The 20,424-nt window shown below is 47.0% G+C and overlaps 2 protein-coding genes and 1 pseudogene across 6 annotated transcripts in view; 2 read left to right on the plus strand and 1 right to left on the minus strand.

Moving 5' to 3' along the window:
* The window catches only part of RPL7A (ribosomal protein L7a), a 141,181-nt gene that overhangs the window by 16,568 nt on the left and 104,189 nt on the right, over positions 1–20,424 (plus strand). The window lies entirely within an intron of this gene.
* LOC136635687 (5S ribosomal RNA) lies at positions 3,024–3,138 on the plus strand (annotated as a pseudogene).
* LOC136635429 (globoside alpha-1,3-N-acetylgalactosaminyltransferase 1-like) overlaps positions 6,844–20,424 on the minus strand; it is a 32,177-nt gene continuing 18,596 nt past the window's right edge. For 2 of the 5 annotated variants that reach the window (XM_066610541.1, XM_066610544.1), the window contains 4 exons: positions 9,821–9,862; positions 9,677–9,712; positions 8,811–8,945; positions 6,844–8,166 (listed from right to left, as the gene is read on the minus strand). In XM_066610541.1, coding sequence (XP_066466638.1) covers positions 7,482–8,166; positions 8,811–8,945; positions 9,677–9,712; positions 9,821–9,862 — 898 coding nt within the window. In that variant the 3' untranslated portion in view covers positions 6,844–7,481. Of the gene's footprint in view, positions 8,167–8,810; positions 8,946–9,676; positions 9,713–9,820; positions 9,863–10,209; positions 10,288–11,636; positions 11,718–13,286; positions 13,353–13,692; positions 13,803–14,728; positions 14,838–14,954; positions 15,081–15,184; positions 15,344–20,424 lie in introns of those variants that run through there. The other 3 variants (XM_066610542.1, XM_066610545.1, XM_066610546.1) reach the window with 3 other exon arrangements.

Below are 20,424 nucleotides of genomic sequence, written 5' to 3' on the forward strand. Positions count from 1 at the left end.
TGGCCCAGGTTGCCAGCTTTTATTAAAAACAAAACCACAAAAGAAAAGCAGGTTTCTTTTCGCTGCTCTGGAAGCCACGCTACAAACCCAAATATGCTGAGAGTCTTCTGTGCAGTCATACCATGCAGAGAGACTGCCGTCACTTCTCTCAATGAGCAAAGGCAGACTGAAATTGATACGTGAGGTACTGTACTTCCTCTTCCTCTCACAAATGTGACCAAAAGACCTAGGAAACAACTGCGGTCACCATTCTGTCACCATGCAGTCACCGATTCTTAAAAAGGGAAGGAGGGGGGACTCGGGTAACTATAGGCCGGTTAGCCCAGGGGTGCCCAAACCCCAGCCCGGGGGCCACTTGCGGCCCTCAAGTCCTCTCTATGTGGCCCCAAGGGAGCCCCTAGCCTCCAATGAGACTCTGGCCCTCCAGAGATTTGTTGGAGTCCACACTGGCCCGATGCAACTGCTCTCAGGGTGAGGGCAACTGTTTGGCCTCTCAAGTGAGCTGTGGGATGAGGACTCCCTCCATTGCTTGTTGTTTCATGTCTGTGATGCAGTAGCAGCAGGAAAGGAAAGGCCAGCCTTGCTTTGTGCAAGGCCTTTTATAGGCCTTGAACTACTGCAAAACCTTCATTCATTCATATAAGTTCATCTTTAATATATTCATTTATGTAAATTTATTCAAATTTGAAATGTAAATTAATTCGGCCACCGACACGGTGTCAGAGAGCTGATGTGGCCCTCCTGCCAAAAACTTTGGACACCCCTGGGTTAGCCTAACATCTAATCCAGGTAAGATGGTGGAATGCCTCAAAGATAGAATCTCAAAACACAGACCAACAAGCCTTGCTGAGGGAGAATCAGCCTGGCTTCTGTAGGGGTAAGTCTTGCCCCACGAACCTTATAGAATTTTTTGAAAAGGTCAACAGGCATGTGGATGCAGGAGAACCCGTAGACATTATATATCTGGACTTTCAGAAGGCGTTCGACACGGTCCCTCACCAAAGGCTACTGAAAAGACTCCAGTCAGGGAATTAGAGGGCAGGTCCTCTCCTGGATTGAGACCTGGTTGAAGACCAGGAAACAGAGAGCGGGTGTCAATTGGCAATTTTCACAATGGAGAGAGGTGAAAAGCGGTGTGCCCCAAGGATCTGTCCTGGGACCGGTGCTCTTCAACCTCTTCATAAATGACCTGGAGATAGGGGTGAGCAGTGAGGTGGCAAAGTTTGCAGACGACACCAAACTTTTCCAAGTGGTGAAGACCAGAAGTGATTGCGAGGAGCTCCAGAAGGATCTCTCCAAACTGGCAGAAAAATGGCAGATGTGTTTCAATGTAAGTAAGTGTAAAGTCATGCACATTGGGGCAAAAAAAAATCAAAACTTCACATATAGACTGATGAGTTCTGAGCTGTCTGTGACAGATCAGGAGAGAGATCTTGGGGTGGTGGTGGACAGATTGACCCAATGTGCGGTGGCAGTGAAAAAGGCCAATTCTATGCTTGGGATCATTAGAAAAGGTATTGAGAACAAAACGGCTAATATTGTAATGCCATTGTACAAATCGATGGTAAGGCCACACCTGGAGTATTGCGTCCAGTTCTGGTCGCTGCATCTCAAAAAAGAAATAGTGGAAACGGAAAAGGTGCAAAAGAGAGCGACTAAGATGATTACGGGGCTGGGGCACCTTCCTTATGAGGAAAGGCTACGGCGTTTGGGCCTCTTCAGCCTAGAAAAGAGACACCTAAGGGGGAAATGACTGAGACATACAAAATTATGCACAGGAAGGATAAAGTGGATAGAGAGATGCTCTTTACACTCTCACATAACACCTGAACCAGGGGACATCCACTAAAATTGAGTGTTGGGAGAGTTAGAACGGACAAAAGAAAATATTTCTTTACTCAGTGTGTGGTTGGTCTGTGGAACTCCTTGCCACAGGATGTGGTGATGGCGTCTGGCCTGGACACCTTTAAAAGGGGATTGGACAAGTTTCTGGAGGAAAAATCCATTACGGGGTACAAGCCATGATGTGTATGCGCAACCTCCTGATCTTAGAAATGGGCTATGTCAGAATGCCAGATGCAAGGGAGTTCACCAGGATGCAGGTCTCTTGTTATCTGGTGTGCTCCCTGGGGCATTTGGTGGGCCGCTGTGAGATACAGGAAGCTGGACTAGATGGGCCTATGGCCTGATCCAGTGGGGCTGTTCTTATGTTCTTATATATTCAACTGTTTGAAACGAAAACATGTTAGCTCCTTTATAAAGCTATTGAGGTTCTTACTTATTTGGGGAAGAAGTGAGAACTACCCACAGAATACAATGGAGAATGGCCTTTTGCGCAATCTGAACAGTGTTCAGGGGGGGGGGGTGATTTTTGCCTGTACACTTAAAGCCCACCTCAGAACTCTCTCTCTCTCTCTCTCTCTCTCTAAGTGGCAACGTTTGCGATGCCCCACACTGCAGGGCTGTTTTAAGCCACCATCTCTTAACCTCGCCATGCAGCTAACCTGTATTGGGGTGGGGGGGAGTAACTGCACTGGCCAGCACTGCAGGGGCCATTTCAAAGTCTTGAGAAAGGAATTTGGAATGCAAATCTGGCCATGATGCTCAACCCCACGCCCCAAACCCACAGTTCGGTTTCTGTATCTGGCATGAGGTTTGCCGTCTGTGCAAATCAGAGACTGCTCAGACTGGTTGAACTGGCATGCAAAACCCTCCATGGCACCAGCTTTGCTCAGGAACCGGATGTTTCCATTACACAGCAGGCTGCCTGACAAACAGAGCTACCGTGCCCCCTCGGCTCTTGTGTTTGACCCAGACTTTCTGCTCTATAACTTATCTAATCACCACAGTCACATCCATTCTGATTTTTGGCCTGCTGCTCATTCCAAAGGCACAGGGGAGGGTACAATTTGGAATCCACATCCAAAGATGGGCAGGGATACAGGCATACATGAAATAATTACACTCGAGCCCAGTAGTTCTCAAACGTTTTAGCACTGGGACTCACTTTTTTAGAATGACAATCCAACTGTTAACCCTGCACATGCCTGATCTTGTCTGATCTCAGAAGCTAAGCAGGGTCAGGCCTGGTTAGTACTTGGATGGGAGACCGCCTGGGAATACCGGGTGCTGTAGGCTTATACCATGATCTCGGAAGCTAAGCAGGGTCAGGCCTGGTTAGTACTTGGATGGGAGACCGCCTGGGAATACCAGGTGCTGTAGGCTTATACCATAGTCTTTCGAGACTGAAGGTTGCCAACCAACCAACCGTTAGGACCCACCGGAGATGATGTCAGGCCCGGAAGAGACACCATCAAGCAGGAAAATTTTTAACAACCTCCATACAACAAAATCAAATCAATCAAGTAAGTAAATTAAAAGTTTACAATAAGTATAAGTTTAAAATAAAGAACCCTCCCAAGCAGTTGCTGGTCTGTTTTTAAAAATCACCAAACATCCCAAAGGCTGCAATCCTATCCACTCTTACCTGGGAGTCAGCCCCATTGACTATCTTTTAAAAGCATATACATATTAGCCCATTAAAAGTATAGACCTGTAACATTTCCCCAAATGCAGCCACATACCACAGTAGCATTAAGTCTAAAATATTAAAAATAAAATACACATTGAAATGAATGGGGACAGAAATTGGCTCACAACCTTTGAGAAATGCTTTTTACTTGTTGACAACCTTCAGTCTCGAGAGACTATGGTATCGCGCTCTGAAAGGTGGTTTTGGAACAGCGTCTAGTGTGGCTGAAAAGGCCAATTCGGGAGTGACAATCCCTTCCACACCGGGAGCAAGTGCAGTCCGTCCCTGGTCTGTCTCCCTGGCTATGGGCCTTCCTTCTTTGCCTCTTAGCCTCAGACTGTTGGCCAAGCGTCTCTTCAAACTGGGAAAGGCCATGCTGCACAGCCTGCCTTCAAGCAGGGCGCTCAGAGGCCAGGGTTTCCCACCTGTTGAGTTCCACTCCTAAGGCCTTCAGATCCCTCTTGCAGATGTCCTTGTATCGCAGCTGTGGTCTACCTGTAGGGCGCTTTCCTTGCACGAGTTCTCCATAGAGGAGATACTTTGGGATCCGGCCATCATCCATTCTCACGACATGACCGAGCCAACGCAGGTGCATTGAGAAATGCAACTGTAGCCTTTTTTACAAGGAATCCAGAAACAACCACCCCCATTTCCCAACAAAATAATTTAAGGCGATTTCAGTGAGGATTTCCCACCCATTTTCATGCTGTGTTACGTACTGTTAGTCTTTCACTGAAAGCCAACACAAGCTATATATAAAATAGCGGAGGGGGGTGGAACGACCCACTGGAGATCCATCTCACCATTTCACACTCTAACTCTTGTTTCACGTTCCGAGTTGATTATAAACCAACCCCAGCATTCTGCATTCTCCTTTGACCCTAAAAGCCAATAACATTAAACAAGCGCTCACCCACCCCATCCACCCCCTCCTGCCCAGAGAAAAGCTCGCTAACAACATCAGAAACACACTACAGGGTTAAAAGTCTCTGGAGAGATGGCAGCTGTTGCCATCCACAGTGCTTTAAAAGCAGGGTACCTTAAGGGCTTTCAGAATCGGCTTTCAGGACCGCGTCATTAGATGCAGACAAAAAAGTAAAGTGGAGTAGGAAAGGACCTGTGGTTGCAAAGCTCTGCTTTTGTACCAAATGCACCTGATATTACACATTGTATACATAGTATCAGGTGCCTGTAGGTACATAGTATATATAGACCATTTGTATTTAGATACAAAACGCACCTGGGAAATATTGTGGGTCTGCTGAATGGCATGCAGGGACAATGATGGATAAATGGCCCAACTGTGAAGCAGCAAGGAATTCCAGAAAATGCTGTCCAACATTTTGGGCAGGTCTCTTTCCCTTCCTGTCTTGATATAGCCTGGTGGTTCCCAAACTGTGGGTCGCGACCCAGTTTCTGGTGGGTCCAGCAGAGGCTCCAATGAAAACCGTGTGAAGGAAAGATCAGGTAATCCATTGCCACAAGCCTGAGGTTATTCAAAAAATCTACTATCTGCCCTGCAGTAGAGTTCAGGTCCTGCGGTATGTTTTGCCCCAGGCTTTTGGCAGAAACCAGAAGTGCCATTCGGAGGCCTCAAAGAGGCCTTCTGAGGCCCAGGGAATTGGGCGCTGCTTCTTGCCACTGTCCACTGGTAACAGAGAACTGGGTGGTAATCAATGTCACTCTGAATTTTTTAAAATTCCAAGAAATTACAGGCAAACTGATGGAAAATATAATTAAATATATACTTCTGAACCATTTACAACAGTGATTCTCAAACTGTGGGTCGGGACCCGCAAGGCAGGTCACGAGCCAATTTCAGGTGGGTCCCTATTCATTTCAATATTTTATTTTTAATGTATTAGATTCGATGCTGCCATGGTTATGTGACTGCATTTGGGGAAATGCTGCAGACCTGTACTTTTAAACAAGCTCCTATGTTCTATTAACAATGATAGTAAATGGAACTTACTACTGGGTAAGTGTGGGTAGGACTGCAGCCGAGGATTGTCAAAAATTCTCCTGCTTGATGATGTCACTTCCGGTCATGATGTCACTTCTGGTGATTCCTGACAGATTCTCACTCTAAAAAGTGGATCCCAATGCTAAAAGTTTGAGAACCACTGATTTAGAAAAACAAGGCTGCTGATGGAGAATCAGCATGGCTTCTTCAAAAGTAATTCCTGCCCCATAACCTTTCAGAGTTCTCCAGGCGTGCTCACGATATAACTAAACATGCGATAGAGGTGACCTGTCAGAAACTGCATACCGTCAAGAGGCTTTTGACAAAGCCTCTCACCAAAGGTTCTAAGCAAACAGAGCAGTTGTGGAATAAGAGATGTCCTTTCCTAGATTGGTAACTGGTTAAAGTACAGGATGCAGAGAGCAGGAATAAATTTTCAAAGGGGAAGGAAGCAAGAAGTGCCCCCTTCCCAAAGAAATGCCCTCCCTTTTAGGGACTTTAACTCGTCCACAGCACTGGGGATAAGCAGCCAATATACAATTTGCATAGGCATACCATAGAAACCAGAATTTTTTTTTTTTAAGGTCACTATTTTATTAGTAAAGATAAGGTACTACTTTTCCTTCTGGGTTAAAAAAAAATGGCTTCAAAGGTGTGAATGGGGCAGGTGTAAGTGTGACGGATCCAGGCATACAGCCTCTTCATTTTCTGCACAGACTTCCTCCACCAGTCTGCCCAGCGCTGGGCCTTCATCAGATGGACGGTGCTCTCTTCTGTGATCTTGGCAGACTCCATTTCGATCATTTGCTTGGATTTCTGGGAAAAACAAGGCAGCCACAGGGGAAAAAAAATAATACAAATCTCAACAGGCTCCAAGGTTGACCCAACGGTTCTCAACAAGCCTCAGAGGATGTACCAAATTCTGTCCCCTCTTACCTGGTGGCTCTTACCCCAGCTACTGCTGTTTCTCCATGAATTCAATAAGGGAAAGGAGTAGAAGAAGTAAAGAGGCAGGGAAAGTGGTGGGTAGAGATGCTGTGACCTACCACCTCCTTGACACAGAATTCTACAAAAGAGTTGGAGAGTTCCCTGGAGTTTTTTTTCAGCCCTGCGTCTGTCTAAGCTTGGCTACTGAAATTGAAGAATGGTTTGATCTCGGAGGCAAAGCAGGGTCAGGCCTGGTTAGTACTTGGATGGGAGACCGCCTGGGAATACTGGGTGCTGTAGGCTTATACCGTAGTCTTTCGAGACTGAAGGTTGCCAACCATCTCCCTGTACTGAACACTATCTCCCGATCTTGTCTGATCTCAGAAGCTAAGCAGGGTCAGGCCTGGTTAGAACTTGGATGGGAGACCGCCTGGGAATACCAGGTGCTGAAGGCTTATATCATAGTCTTTCGAGACTGAAGGTTGCCAACCATTTCTGCCAGCAGGAGATAACACCAATATCTGCCCAACAATTAAAGAGCATTTAGTTATTAATCGAGGCCAACACAGGCAGAGAATCAAGAGGAAGAAGAAGGAGCGTGGACGAGCAGGTGGCAGCATTGGTGGTCATGTGGTCAGAGTGGCCCAATTTCAAGGGCTCAATATACCTTTCCCAGCAATCCTTACAACAGGCCTGTCACATAAGATCAGTGTTATGACCCTCGTATTACAAACCAGGAGAGGAGCAAGGATGGAAAAATCAAATAGCCTTAATGAAGTGAGCTTTGAACATCTTAACTCACAGCTCATTTTCCAGTTCCAAGAACTGGAAGTGCCTTTTGGAGGCCTCTGGGAGGGTCGCTGAGGAGGGGTTTTGAAAAGTCATTTTTGGGCCCTGGGAGCCACACACCCTGAGCTACACCACTGCCCAAAGAACTCATCTTCAATGTGAAGAGAGTCCCGGGTGGATCCAACTGGGGCAGGAGAAACTAATCCCCTCTATAACTAAGACCCTCATGTGAAGACAGTCCCGGATGGATCCAGTTGGAGCGGAGGTAGACTACTCCCTTACTGCCTTGTGGTTTTTAGCCACTTGCGCACACCGTATGAGCCTCAGCTCGGCCGGCTTGGCTCTTGCGTCATCCCAGAGGTACTCTGGGGAGAGGAGCTTTGAAGGCTTATGGGACACGAAGTACCGGTTGAGGTGACTCTCTTCCTGCCAGGCTGCCATGATGCCCTTGGCTTTGTCGGCCAAGATGGCCATCTGGCAAGCCAGGGTGAACTCATACACGTTCTTGACCCGGCCTCCAAAAATAGCCCCTCCATAGTAGAAGTCCCCTTCTTCTCTAGAGATGTAGGCCATGGAGGACCTTCTCCTCTCATAAGGGAATGACCCTCGGGAGGTTTTGTAGTAGCCAGGGTGGAGGCTCGCCACCATCTCCCCCAAGGTCTCTGGGCCCCACGAGTTGTAGAACACCAGGTCAATATCCAGGCAGAAGAGATAATCCACCTCTCGGTGGGCCACCTCCGCAATGTGCTTGTTGATGACTTCCATCCTCCACATGGTGATCTCCTGCCAGTGTTTGTATTTCTTCTTGAAGATGATGTTGAGAGTTCGCCCGGACCCTATGCGGACGGCGGGGATGTCTTGCGGGTTGTCTGTGAATAGGTAATAGTTCACCTGGTAGCCAATCATGAAATGTTTCTCTGCGGTATCCAGAAATCGACTCACAAACCGTGTGTATCTGAATGAACAGAAAGAAGAGGGCGTGGGTGCAAGAGGAAGAGTATCTTCTTTCTGTAGAAGGGTTCGTGCCTCTCCCCTCCCCGCCTCTGGGGATCTGTTCCAACAAGACTGAACAGACTGAGAAAAGGAAGTTTTTTCTTCATACAAAGCTGAGTTAACCAACGGAATCCATTGCCACAAGATGTGGCGACGGTCACTAGCTTAGATGACTTTCAAAGGGGTTCATCCAGTGGTTCCCAAACTTCTGCGCACTTATAAAAATGGGACTGTATCAGGGCCCACCCAGCTTTATGAGACTTTAAAAAAGAAAATAGAAAGAAAAATTCCTTTTTATTTATTTACAAGCAACATTCATTCATTGCAAAGAGAAGGGGACGTTTCTCTAAGGCTTCCCAGAGGCTGCTGATGGGCCAGTGTGGGGGAAACTGGGTGGTGGACTAGATCTTGTTTCCACTAACCTGCAGGCATGGCACAGGCTTTCAAACTGGAGCTTATTATGAAATTTCCTCTTTGTCGCCTGCCAAGAGTTCCGCTAGGTTTTACAGTCAAAAATCCAAAGGTGAAATTGGGCATTAAAAAGAGACAACAACTTAGAATTTTTCAAAGGTGTGCTATTTGCCCCCTACACACATACACACTCACTTGCCGATGGCAAACATTGTCACCCCAATGGTGAGGTTCAAAGGCTTGTAGATACTCTCCAGCAGTTCCGAGTTGAACGTGCCTTCCCAGACAATGGGGGCCATCCATGGAGTCAGCGTGAGCACATCTGTGCGCCTGGGAGAACAAGAATAAGGGGAGGACAGTGAGACAGCAAGAGGGTTGGTGTGTCCAGGACTGCATCTCAAGGGGCACTGTGACCTTTGGGGATCGATAACATATTTTTATCCCAACTTTGCCCCAGTAATGGTGGTTTACAAAGGACACAAAATAAGAAAGAAAGAAAGAAAGAAAGAAAGAAAGAAAGAAAGAAAGAAAGAAAGAAAGAAAGAAAGAAAGAAAGAAAGGTATAGATTACAAGTAGTTTAAAGTAACACAACTGTTCAAAATTAGTAGCTAAAACAGAAAAATCCCATCACAAGTGAAAAACACAAGTTGTCTGAGGCTGCAATCCTATCCACACTTACCTGGGAGAAAGCCTCTGACTGTAACAGGACTTACTTCTGAGTAGTTGTGCATAGGATTGGGAGAGCTCAATCCTGAGCTCTTTAGCGCCAGTTGTATGAGCGCACCGCTGTTGCTGGGTGTCGCAAATGTGCAGTAAGGCACATCTGTTGCACCTGGAAAGGCCACTGGCGCTCGGACAGCACCAGTCAGCGCTGCCTCAATGCCACTTGAATGGCCAACTGGCACTCCAGAAGAACCAGTCAGCTGTGTTGGGGTGAGGGGCAGGATGGAATGGTGGAGGGCAGGGTGAGGAACCGGGGCATTAGGGGGGCGGGACCGGCAGAGGTCTACTCTGCCAGATCCTGAACCGGTGAGCACAATGTTTCAATCCAGCTACTTACGTTGGTTGCAGAACTTTGGGCTGAGGATAAACTAACCTGGAAAAGACAACAAACAGGCATGTTCGGAACAGAATGAACGCTCAAGAACGAAGGGGAGTGGTGCTTTGAAGAAGCGGGCGGGACAATTTGGGAATTTATACTCACTGTGGGATTGACTGAGATGACTTATTTTCTAGTTTCTCTCCACTGTTCAAAAACAGAGAGGAAATAATAAGGAAAGTATCATCTGCAGATGAGGCTGTCAGTCTCTCTGAAGCATTTGTATATATGCAGAGGTGTCACTAAGAGTTGCACCACCTGGTGCAAGAGTTCATTGGGTCACTCCCTTGATGGAACCTCCTCCCATACCAGACCACACGGAACGCATAGCAATATCATACACACAGTCTCAATGCAGTGGCATCACTAAGGTTGGCATCACCCCCACGAACTTTGTTGGCTTTAATAAAGAACAGTCCAGGTCACCCAACAAATCAGTAACCCACAAAAACATTGGCCCGCTTGGTTACATGCCTTACTGCTTCATTACTTACAACAAATCCGGACAAGGACGGGAACGTGAAATATAGATCACATGTGATAACAACTGGGAAACTTCCTTGCTCCAAAACCTAGAAGCAGGAAGAGACTGTTAAAGAAGGCAGAGGAATTTGGCAACACTCAAGAGTTTTCTTGAAAGGAGAATGCTCTGAGCAGAAGAGCATCTCCAATGCTCTATTCTAGCCCGCCAGCCTCTTCTCCACACTTCTGTCCTCTTCCCTGGGATTCAAAAAGCAGAAAAGAATAATGAGGAGGACAGGAAGGTGATGGGAGTATCTCTGATGCTCTAGCCCATTACACTCTGCTCCTCCACACTCCCTCCTCTGCTCCAGTCCATTCTTAAATGGGCAGGAGGTCTGGTCTAGAGGGTAGAGCCTCCATTTGCCCGAAGATAACATCCACAGGTCGCCAGTTTGAGGCCACCGGCACCGTAATTTGGTGAGACCTTGAAGCAGCTGACAAGCCGAGCCGAGTTATTCCACCTGCTCCTCGGTGTGAGCGAAGAAGCGTCTTGGCTGCCCTCCATATGAGAGATAAAGGAGCTGCTTGTCAGGAAAACTGGAGGCCAGAATGTGATACCAGATCAGAAAGATACATCTGAAATGCTGTGGTTCTTGAAAGATAGAACCTTTCAATTGTAAAAATCCCTACGGGGATTTAGAACAGCCTGCCTTTGTAAACCGCCTTGAATAAAATCTGAGGAGAAATCTGACGACCAAGAAAGGCGGTATATAAATACCTGCATTATTATTATTATTATTATTATTATTATTATTATTATTATTAAATCCAGGGAGCAGGAGAAGGAGTCGAGGAAGCAGGTGAAGATGGGTGGATAGAGTTAAGGAGTGGGTCCGCATCTTCCTCTTCTTTCATATCCCAGTATTATTTAAACGTTCCCGGTTACTCAGTCCCCAGTGCACTGTCAGGGGAAGTCCATCTGGAAATCATAAAATGAAACTGGGGGAAGATGCTCTGACTCAGTGGTTCTCACTGGGTTAGAGCATTTTTTTAGCACCAGGACCTACTTTTTCAAATGACACTCTATTGGGACCCACCTACATTCAAGAGACTTATAAAAGAAATAATCTAGATCTAGAAAGAAATAATATTTTTATTTATTGAAAAGTAATAGTTTGTTCGGTTGTGAAAAACGCATAATGAGGAGCCCCAGTGAATAGCCTCAAGGTGTGAGGGGCTTAGTCCTTTGTCAGCCACCCAAAGATTTCTTTCTCAAGTCTTTTTTGAGGCCTGCGTTCATCGGATTGGGATCGTGCTGGCGGCATTTCATTCCACGTGGCCTGCCCTTCGGAGTGGACTGAGGCAAGGTCACCTACTTGCGGTTCTCTCGGTTTGGGAAACTCTGCCCTACAGTATTCCTAAATTATGCAGTCTGGGATTTTTTCCAGAAGAGACTCACCAGATCAACAAGGGAACTGTGATGAGGCCCAGTGCGAGGAGGAGACATTTTTTGGGCGTCTGACATTGCATATTGCCTATGCTGGAACAAAAACAGAAAGGAGTAAGGTGAGATCAGACCCACAGAGGAGTTAAATCTGCACTGGGGGTTTCCCAAGTCACTAGACCCCCACCAAAGGCTGCTTGCCAGGCTTACACCTGGGGATGGAATGGAATGGCATCAAAGCCCATTCCATCAAAAGTTACAGCCACAAAACCAGTGGGGCAGGGCAATGGAGCATCATCACGCCTTCTGCCTGGGGCACTGCCCCACACACTGCATGGGGTGGAGTCCATCCTGGGGGTGACGTGCTGGTCCCCCGCACCCGGTGACACAAACTCTAGTTACCCCACTGCCTGCCTGACCTTCTCGGAAGCCAAATGCCCACTGGTTAAAGCAACCTCCTGTCTCAGGCACCAATGTCCCAGATCAAAATATAGCCAGGGGAAGACTCCTTATTCTGAGAATTTGTGCAAGCAGTGGCTAGGCAACAACTTTTTATGTTGTGTAAAGTAGTAGAACGTCCCTCTTCCTTCCTTTTCCTATCCTACTTAAAAAAAAACAGCTAAGTTTCCTTTGTACACCGAAGCCAAGAAATGTGCACTGTGGTCTTCTAACGTCTTTACCTTTCACACCTTGCTCTTCCTATGCCTCGATGGGCAAGACAAACGTTTAAGAGGTTTATTTCCAAAGGATTCTGCCCCAGTGCAACCAAATTCCCACCTTATTCCAACAGCCGGTTAAGCTGGTGCAACTGCACTGTGCCAGGGCTGGCTGGAGTCAGGCGTGGGCAGGAAAGAGGCATAAACTGGGAAGGGGCAACAAAAATTTAGCCTCAGCTCAGCCTTGCCTGTGGTTACTGGAATCAATCCTGAAGACCAGGTGTTCTGGCACTGAGCTACTGCCTCTTCCCTGCCCCCTCCCTGAGGTTCCCAAATAATGCAGGCATTCCCAATGTTTTTAGCACTGGGACCCACTTTTTAATACGACATACTCTCAGGACTCACCGAGTTTTATGAGACAAAATAAAAAGTTTCACCTTATCAGCTGTTTAAGTCTCTGCTTCTATACTTTTTACTATTGGGGGGCACCTTCTGAAGCGTTTGCTGAGCTTCACGTTCATCAGATCACAACCACTCCTGTGGCCTTGCATTCCCCTTCGCCTGACTCATAAACATGCAGGTGTGGCTCCATTTCACTTTCCATAGGGTCCAATAAATTTTTCCTTGTCAACTTGGGGGACACTTCTAATTCTGTTTAGAAGTGGAGTAATTTTTAAACCAGATTTCTGGAGAATAATAGTTTCAACAAACTACTTTTTATTTTTTTCTTAGTTGGTTCTTTCTGCTGAGTGACATCACGGGACCACCTTGCTTCTTTGTTCATTTAAAGGATATCTGGTTGATCTTGCCCTCTAGAAGGGAAGGTTTCGCAAACTGGGGTGATGGAGCAATTAGTTCCTTTTAGCCATGCGGTGACAGCACTTGTAGGGTTGTTGGAACAGACGCAAAGCAGCCTGTCAATGCAACAACCGATTGTGCAAATTGTAACAATTAAGTTTTTAAAAAAGTCATAATATGATCAGATCTCAGGAACAAGAATATGGCAAACCTGCTTCCGTCTGTGTTGACATGGCGTCAGCCCTGAGAGGACAAGCCAGGGACGCTCAGCTCATCCCCGCCTTCACATTGCACAGACGTATTTGAGGAAACCACCATCTTGAGTTTCCATCCTGAAAACGACACTTGGGGCAGCTTGCAACAATGGAAGAACAAACAACCCCCCCCCCAAGATCCCTACTGAACAAAGTAACACAATCAAGCAATGAACAAAGCAGCACCAGAAAACCTCATCAAACCAGCAGGATAAAACTCACACGACAGAGGAAAAGCAGGCTTGGAGAAGTGGACACTTCACAGCTAGCAGGGAAAGTTCTCAAGGGTGGAGCTGGGAGGAACCTTTCAATCTGCCTTCTACTAAATCTCCAGATTTATAGGTGCGGGAAGTAATTTCTTACCGAGTCAGAGCTTTGGCTAACTGGTCATTCAGCACGTACAGGTATCCAGGATGTTAGACTCAGGGAGTCTTTTCCAAACAGGGAGACGCTGCCCAAGATTTAACTTCGCCCTACAAGGCAAGCATTAGAATCCTGAGTGGTAGCCACCTGATCTTACACTTCTGACAGTCAGGGAGCCAATCATAACAGTACAATCATTCCAGAGGCAGGTGGGAAAATCATCTGGGGGTGGCCTGTGATCTCATACAGCTCGAGGGAAACTTGCGGAGCCAAACCGGGCATTCCATGATGGCTCAATGACATGCTTTGGAAAAACCGCAAACCAGTAGTAGCAAGACTGCCGTTTCCAGTGGAGGAATTCCTCTCCTCTATTCCTGCTGAAAATGACACCGTGAACACACAGAAAAACCATTTACCCCATCTTCCCTGGTGAAATGGTCGGGGCGTTTGCAGCTCTCCTCTAGGGGGGTTTTTCAGAAGGAAGAGAGTACTGAACAGTTAGAAAGGACAACCGACTGATCTCATGGGTTCCCGACACCCCCTCCCCAACACCATGAACCTAGACAGAAATGAGAAAATCAAAACCACTGGGAGAATCAGGAGACACACAACATTGCGTTGAACGTTGCTAAGCAGCCTTGTTTGGGAGTCAATCCCACTGAACCCAATGAGACCTACTTCTGAGTAAACATACTTCTTGCAGTCAAGCTGCAATCCCAGGTTGGCAATGCATTGCCCACGGAGAACCATCAGAGGTCAAGAATCCGCTGGTGACCCACACTGAGAAAAGGACCCAACAGGTCAGACCAACCCCAAACTTGAGAGGAAAGTCAGCAGAGGGAGGAACAGCACATGACAAAGTGTCTCTTTGCCCAGTTAAACAGGGGATGTTCCCCCCCTCCAATGCACACTGGCACAATTCTCTCTCTCTCTCTCTCTCTCTCTCTCTCTCTCTCTCTCTCACACACACACACACACGCGCACACACACACACACACACACACAGAGAGAGAGAGAGAGAGAGAGAGAGACTTACCCATCACGTGCAAGTACATCTCCTGTCAGATATCCACCAGTAGTTTGGATCAATGGTTCTGATGCTCCCTTTATGTAGCCAGGCATCTAACAGGTGAAGGATATCCAGCCTGAAGGAGTACATAAGAACATCAGAAGAGCCCTGATAAATAAATAAGATAAATAAAGAACATTTATCAGGCCGAAAGCCCATCTAGTCCAGCTTCCTGAATCTCACGGTGGCTCACCAAATGCTTCAGGGAACACACAAGACCACAGCCTGCAATCTGGTGCCCTCCCCTGCATCTGCTTGCCAAGTCGCCCGGTTCAGTGGGTTTCTCCTGTTTTGCCCATTCATTGGTCCTGGTTGCCAGCTTTTATTAAAAACAAAACACAAAACAAAAGCAGGTTTCTTTGCACTGCTCTGGAAGCCACGCTACAAACCCCAATGTACCGAGAGTTTCCTGTGGAGTCATACCATGAGGAGAGACCGCCGTCACTTCTCTCGATGAGGAAAGGCAGGCTGGAATTGATAGGTGAGCTATTGCACTTCTTCTTCCTCTCACAAACATGACCCGAAGAACTAGGGAACAACTGCAGTCGCCATTCAACTCAAAAAGGTGTTAGTTCCTTTAGAATGCAGTCACATACCACGACAGCATCAAGTCTAATATATTAAAAATAAAATACACATTGAAAAAGATCCAGAAGTTCTGGCCCCAATCCCACCCATTTTCATGCTGTCTTATGTACTGTATGTCTTTCACCGAAACGCAACACAAGCTTCCCCCCCGCCGTATAAAATAGCATGGAGGGCACCCACTGGAGATTCATTTCCCCATTTCACATTCTAACTCTTGTTACACGTTCCGCATTCTCCTTTGACCCTAAAAGCCAATAACATTAAACAAGGGCTCACCCACCCCATCCACCCCCTCCTGCCCAGAGAAAAGCTCGCCAACAGGACAAGCGGCCAATATACAATTTGCATATGCAAACTATAGAAACCAGAATAGATATATTTTTTAAAGGTCACTGTTTTATTAGTAAACATAATATACTACTTTTCCTTGTGGATAAAAAAAAATGGCTACAAAAGGTGCGAATGGGGCAGGTGTAAGCGTGATGGATTCAGGCATACAGCCTCTTCATTTTCTGCACAGACTTCCTCCACCTGTCTGCCCAGTGCTGGACCTTCATCAGATGGACGGTGCTCTCTTCTGTGATCTTGGCAAACTCCATTTCGATCATTTGCTTGAATTTATGGGAAAAACAAGGCAGCCACAGGGGGGAAAAAATAATACAAGTTGCAACAGGCTCCAGAGTTGACCAAACAGCTCTCAACAAGCCTCAGAGGATGCACTAAATTCTGACCCCTCTTTCCTAGTGGCATGCCAGCCTCAGCCACTGCTGATCCTCCCTGGATCAGAAAGGGAAAGGAGCAGAAGAAGAAGGGGGAAAGAGATGGGGGAAGTGGTGGGCAGAGCTGCTGTGGAACTACCACTCTCACCCCATTGACACAGAATTCTAGGAAAGAGTTGGAGGAGCCCTTGGAGGTCATCTAGTTCAACCATCTACTCAACGCAGGTGGCTGTGACAACATCCCTGACATGTGGCCCTCCAGTCTCTGCTTAAAAACATCAAATGAGGGCGAGCCCACAACTGCATGAGGCAGGCTGGCCCAGTACTGGAACAGTAAGAGAACCGTGCTAGAGTGTCTCAGGCACCCTAGTCCTCCAGGCTCCTCTCTTCCATACTTCTTTCTCCTGCTCTATTCCCCTCTTCCTATTTGAATCCAGGAAGCAAGAGGGGCAGCGGAGGTGACTGAAACTAGGAGCCCCCATGCCAATCTGCTGCCTGCCTCAGTTGGCCCCATGGACAGGCCAGCCCAGCTGGGAGACCAATCTTCGACAGGGAACAGATGGAGAATGGAAAGAATGTTGCTTTTTATACAATATTTAGAGTGGCATATGGAAGGCAATTTGGAAAAACAAGCACTGAAGCTGGGACAGGGTGGATGGTTTGCACAAGTCCTCTGAGCAAAGGATTCTGGGACGCCCTGATCTGAAGCTTCACCTCCTTCCTGGGCACCTGTAGAGCAGTGGCAGCCACACACTCCCAGTCTAAAGCAGAGGAAACCCCATTAGCCTTGTCGCTAATGCGATGCTGCCTTCTCCCCCCACAGAAGGAAAACTCCCCACCGGCTTGCACCTTGTGCAATCACTGTGAATTTCTGGGCAAAATTGCCTCAAAATTTTCGGTGGCTCTTCTAGGTTAAAGGGAAACATTTTTTTTTCCCCACAAGCTGGATTCGCAAACGCCATCTGGGAGGCCGGGGCGTTGGCATGGTTTGGGAAGAAAAAAGGGAGGGTGAGCGGAGCTGCGCGCAACTGCACCAAAGGTCTTGCCTCTGGTTCTCGTAATCGCCGCTTGAACAGGTGGCCCTGAAATTAGTGCGTACTGCAGAGAAACACCTGCGGCTGCTTTGGGTTACCAGGAGTGAGTGGAAATTGCACCCCTCCTGCAATTCTGACCTGAAGCCATGTCTGCCCAATGTTGCATATACGCAATGGGGACCAAGTGGGTACACCTGTGGGTCGGGCAGAAATGGGTTGATTTCTACTAAAAATGCCATTATTCAGAGCCCCCCACCACCACCAGCCAGGCTTGCCTTGCTTTCATTTTGAGCCCCCTTGACTCTGCTCCTTACCACATAAACAGCATCTCTCTCTTCCACAGCAGCCACGTGACCCAGGGTGGTTTTGGAGGTGGTCACGGAAGCGGTTTCTCGGCAGATTATCTGATTGGAGAGCCCTGCCAGCGTGGTTCTTGGGATTCCCGGCCAGGTCCTGAAAGACACAAGCAGATGAACCTACCACGAACCTTTACATTGCATGCTAACCTGAATTGGTACAGGAGTTGAAGAGGACGTAATCAGGCTGGCCAGCAAGACATCTGCAAGGTTTATTAACTACAGACTTTTTTTTTTCAGTGTGCCCAAATGCTTCCAATTGGGCCCCACCCTTGAGAAGCCCCCACATTAGGGTGATCTACTCCAAGTCTTGTCAAATACAATTACACATTGCAACAAACATTTTGATTTTTTTTTCCTCAACAAAAAAAACAACATCCGTCACTTCTCTCGATGAGCAAAGGCAGACTGAAATTGATACGTGAGGTACTGTACTTCCTCTTCCTCTCACAAATGTGACCAAAAGACCTAGGAAACAACTGCGGTCACCATTCTGTCACCATGCAGTCACCGATTCTTAAAAAGGGAAGGAGGGGGGACCCGGGTAACTATAGGCAGGTCAGCCTAACATCTAATCCAGGTAAGGTGGTGGAATGCCTCAAAGATAGAATCTCAAAACACGTAGACCAACAAGCCTTGCTGAGGGAGAACCAGCATGGCTTCTGTAGGGGTAAGTCTTGCCTCACGAACCTTATAGAATTCTTTGAAAAGGTCAACAGGCATGTGGATGCGGGAGAACCCGCTCTTCAACCTCTTCATAAATGACCTGGAGACAGGGGTGAGCAGTGAGGTGGCTAAGTTTGCAGATGATTCCAAACTCTTCCAAGTGGTGAAGACCAGAAGTGATTGTGAAGGATCTCTCCAAACTGGCAGAAAAATGGCAGATGTGTTTCAATGTAAGTAAGTGTAAAGTCATGCACATTGGGGCAAAAAAAATCAAAACTTTACATATAGACTGATGGGTTCTGAGCTGTCTGTGACAGATCAGGAGAGAGATCTTGGGGTGGTGGTGGACAGATCGACCCAACGTGCGGTGGCAGTGAAAAAGGCTAATTATATGCTTGGGATCATTAGAAAAGGTATTGAGAACAAAACGGCTAATATTATAATGCCATTGTACAAATCGATGGTAAGGCCACACCTGGAGTATTGCATCCAGTTCTGGTCGCCGCATCTCAAAAAAGACATAGTGGAAACGGAAAAGGTGCAAAAGAGAGCGACTAAGATGATTATTGGGCTGGGGCACCTTCCTTATGAGGAAAGGCTACGATGTTTGGGCCTCTTCAGCCTAGAAAAGAGACACCTGAGGAGGGACATGATTGAGACATACAAAATTATGCACGGGAAGGATAAAGTGGATAGAGAGACGCTCTTTACACTCTCACATAACACCTGAACCAGGGGACATCCACTAAAATTGAGTGTTGGGAGAGTTAGAACGGACAAAAGAAAATATTTCTTTACTCATCGTGTGATTGGTCTGTGGAACTCCTTGCCACAGGATGTGGTGATGGCGTCTGGCCTGGACACCTTTAAAAGGGGATTGGACAAGTTTCTGGAGGAAAAATCCATTACGGGTTACAAGCCATGATGTGTATGCGCAACCTCCTGATTTTAGAAATGGGCTATGTCAGAAGGCCAGAGGCAAGGGAGGGCACCAGGATGCAGGTCTCTTGTTATCTGGTGTGCTCCCTGGGGCATTTGGTGGGCCACTGAGAGATACAGGAAGCTGGACTAGATGGGCCTATGGCCTGATCCAGTGGGGCCGTTCTTATGTTCTTATATATTCAACTGTTTGAAATGAAAACATGTTAGCTCCTTTATAAAGCTATTGAGGTTCTTACTTCTTGGGGGAGGAAGTGAGAACTACCCACAGAATACAATGGAGAATGGCCTTTTGCACAATCTGAACAGTGTTCAGTGGGGGTGATTTTTGCCTGGACACTTAAAGCCCACCTCAGAACTCTCTCTCTCTCTCTCTCTAAGTGGCAACGTTTGCGATGCCCCACACTGCAGGGCTGTTTTAAGCCACCATCTCTTAACCTCGCCATGCAGCTAACCTGTATTGGGGGGGGAGTAACTGCACTGGCCAGCACTGCAGGGGCCATTTCAAAGTCCTGAGAAAGGAATTTGGAATGCAAATCTGGCCATGATGCTCAACCCCACGCCCCAAACCCACAGTTCGGTTTCTGTATCTGGCATGAGGTTTGCCGTCTGTGCAAATCAGAGACTGCTCAGACTGGTTGAACTGGCATGCAAAACCCTCCATGGCACCAGCTTTGCTCAGGAACCGGATGTTTCCATTACACAGCAGGCTGCCTGACAAACAGAGCTACCATGCCCCCTCGGCTCTTGTGTTTGGCCCAGCCTTTCTGCTCTATAACTTATTTAATCACCACAGTCACATCCATTCTGATTTTTGGCCTTCTGCTCATTCCAAAGGCACAGGGGAGGGTACAATTTGGAATCCACATCCAAAGATGGGCAGGGATACAGGCATACATGAAATAATTACACTCGAGCCCAGTAGTTCTCAAACGTTTTAGCACTGGGACTCACTTTTTTAGAATGACAATCCGTTGGGACCCACCGCAGGTGATGTCAGGCCCGGAAGAGACACCATCAAGCAGGAAAATTTTTAACAACCTCCATACAACAAAATCAAATCAATCAAGTAAGTAAATTAAAAGTTTACAATAAGTATAAGTTTAAAATAAAGAACCCTCCCAAGCAGTTGCTGGTCTGTTTTTAAAAATCACCAAACATCCCAAAGGCTGCAATCCTATCCACTCTTACCTGGGAGTCAGCCCCATTGACTATCTTTTAAAAGCATATACGTATTAGCCCATTAAAAGTATAGACCTGTAACATTTCCCCAAATGCAGCCACGTACCACAGTAGCATTAAGTCTAAAATATTAAAAATAAAATACACATTGAAATGAATGGGGACTGAAATTGGCTCAC

This window comes from Tiliqua scincoides, chromosome 16, assembly GCF_035046505.1.
Source record: "Tiliqua scincoides isolate rTilSci1 chromosome 16, rTilSci1.hap2, whole genome shotgun sequence".
Classification (NCBI taxonomy): Eukaryota; Metazoa; Chordata; class Lepidosauria; order Squamata; family Scincidae; genus Tiliqua; species Tiliqua scincoides.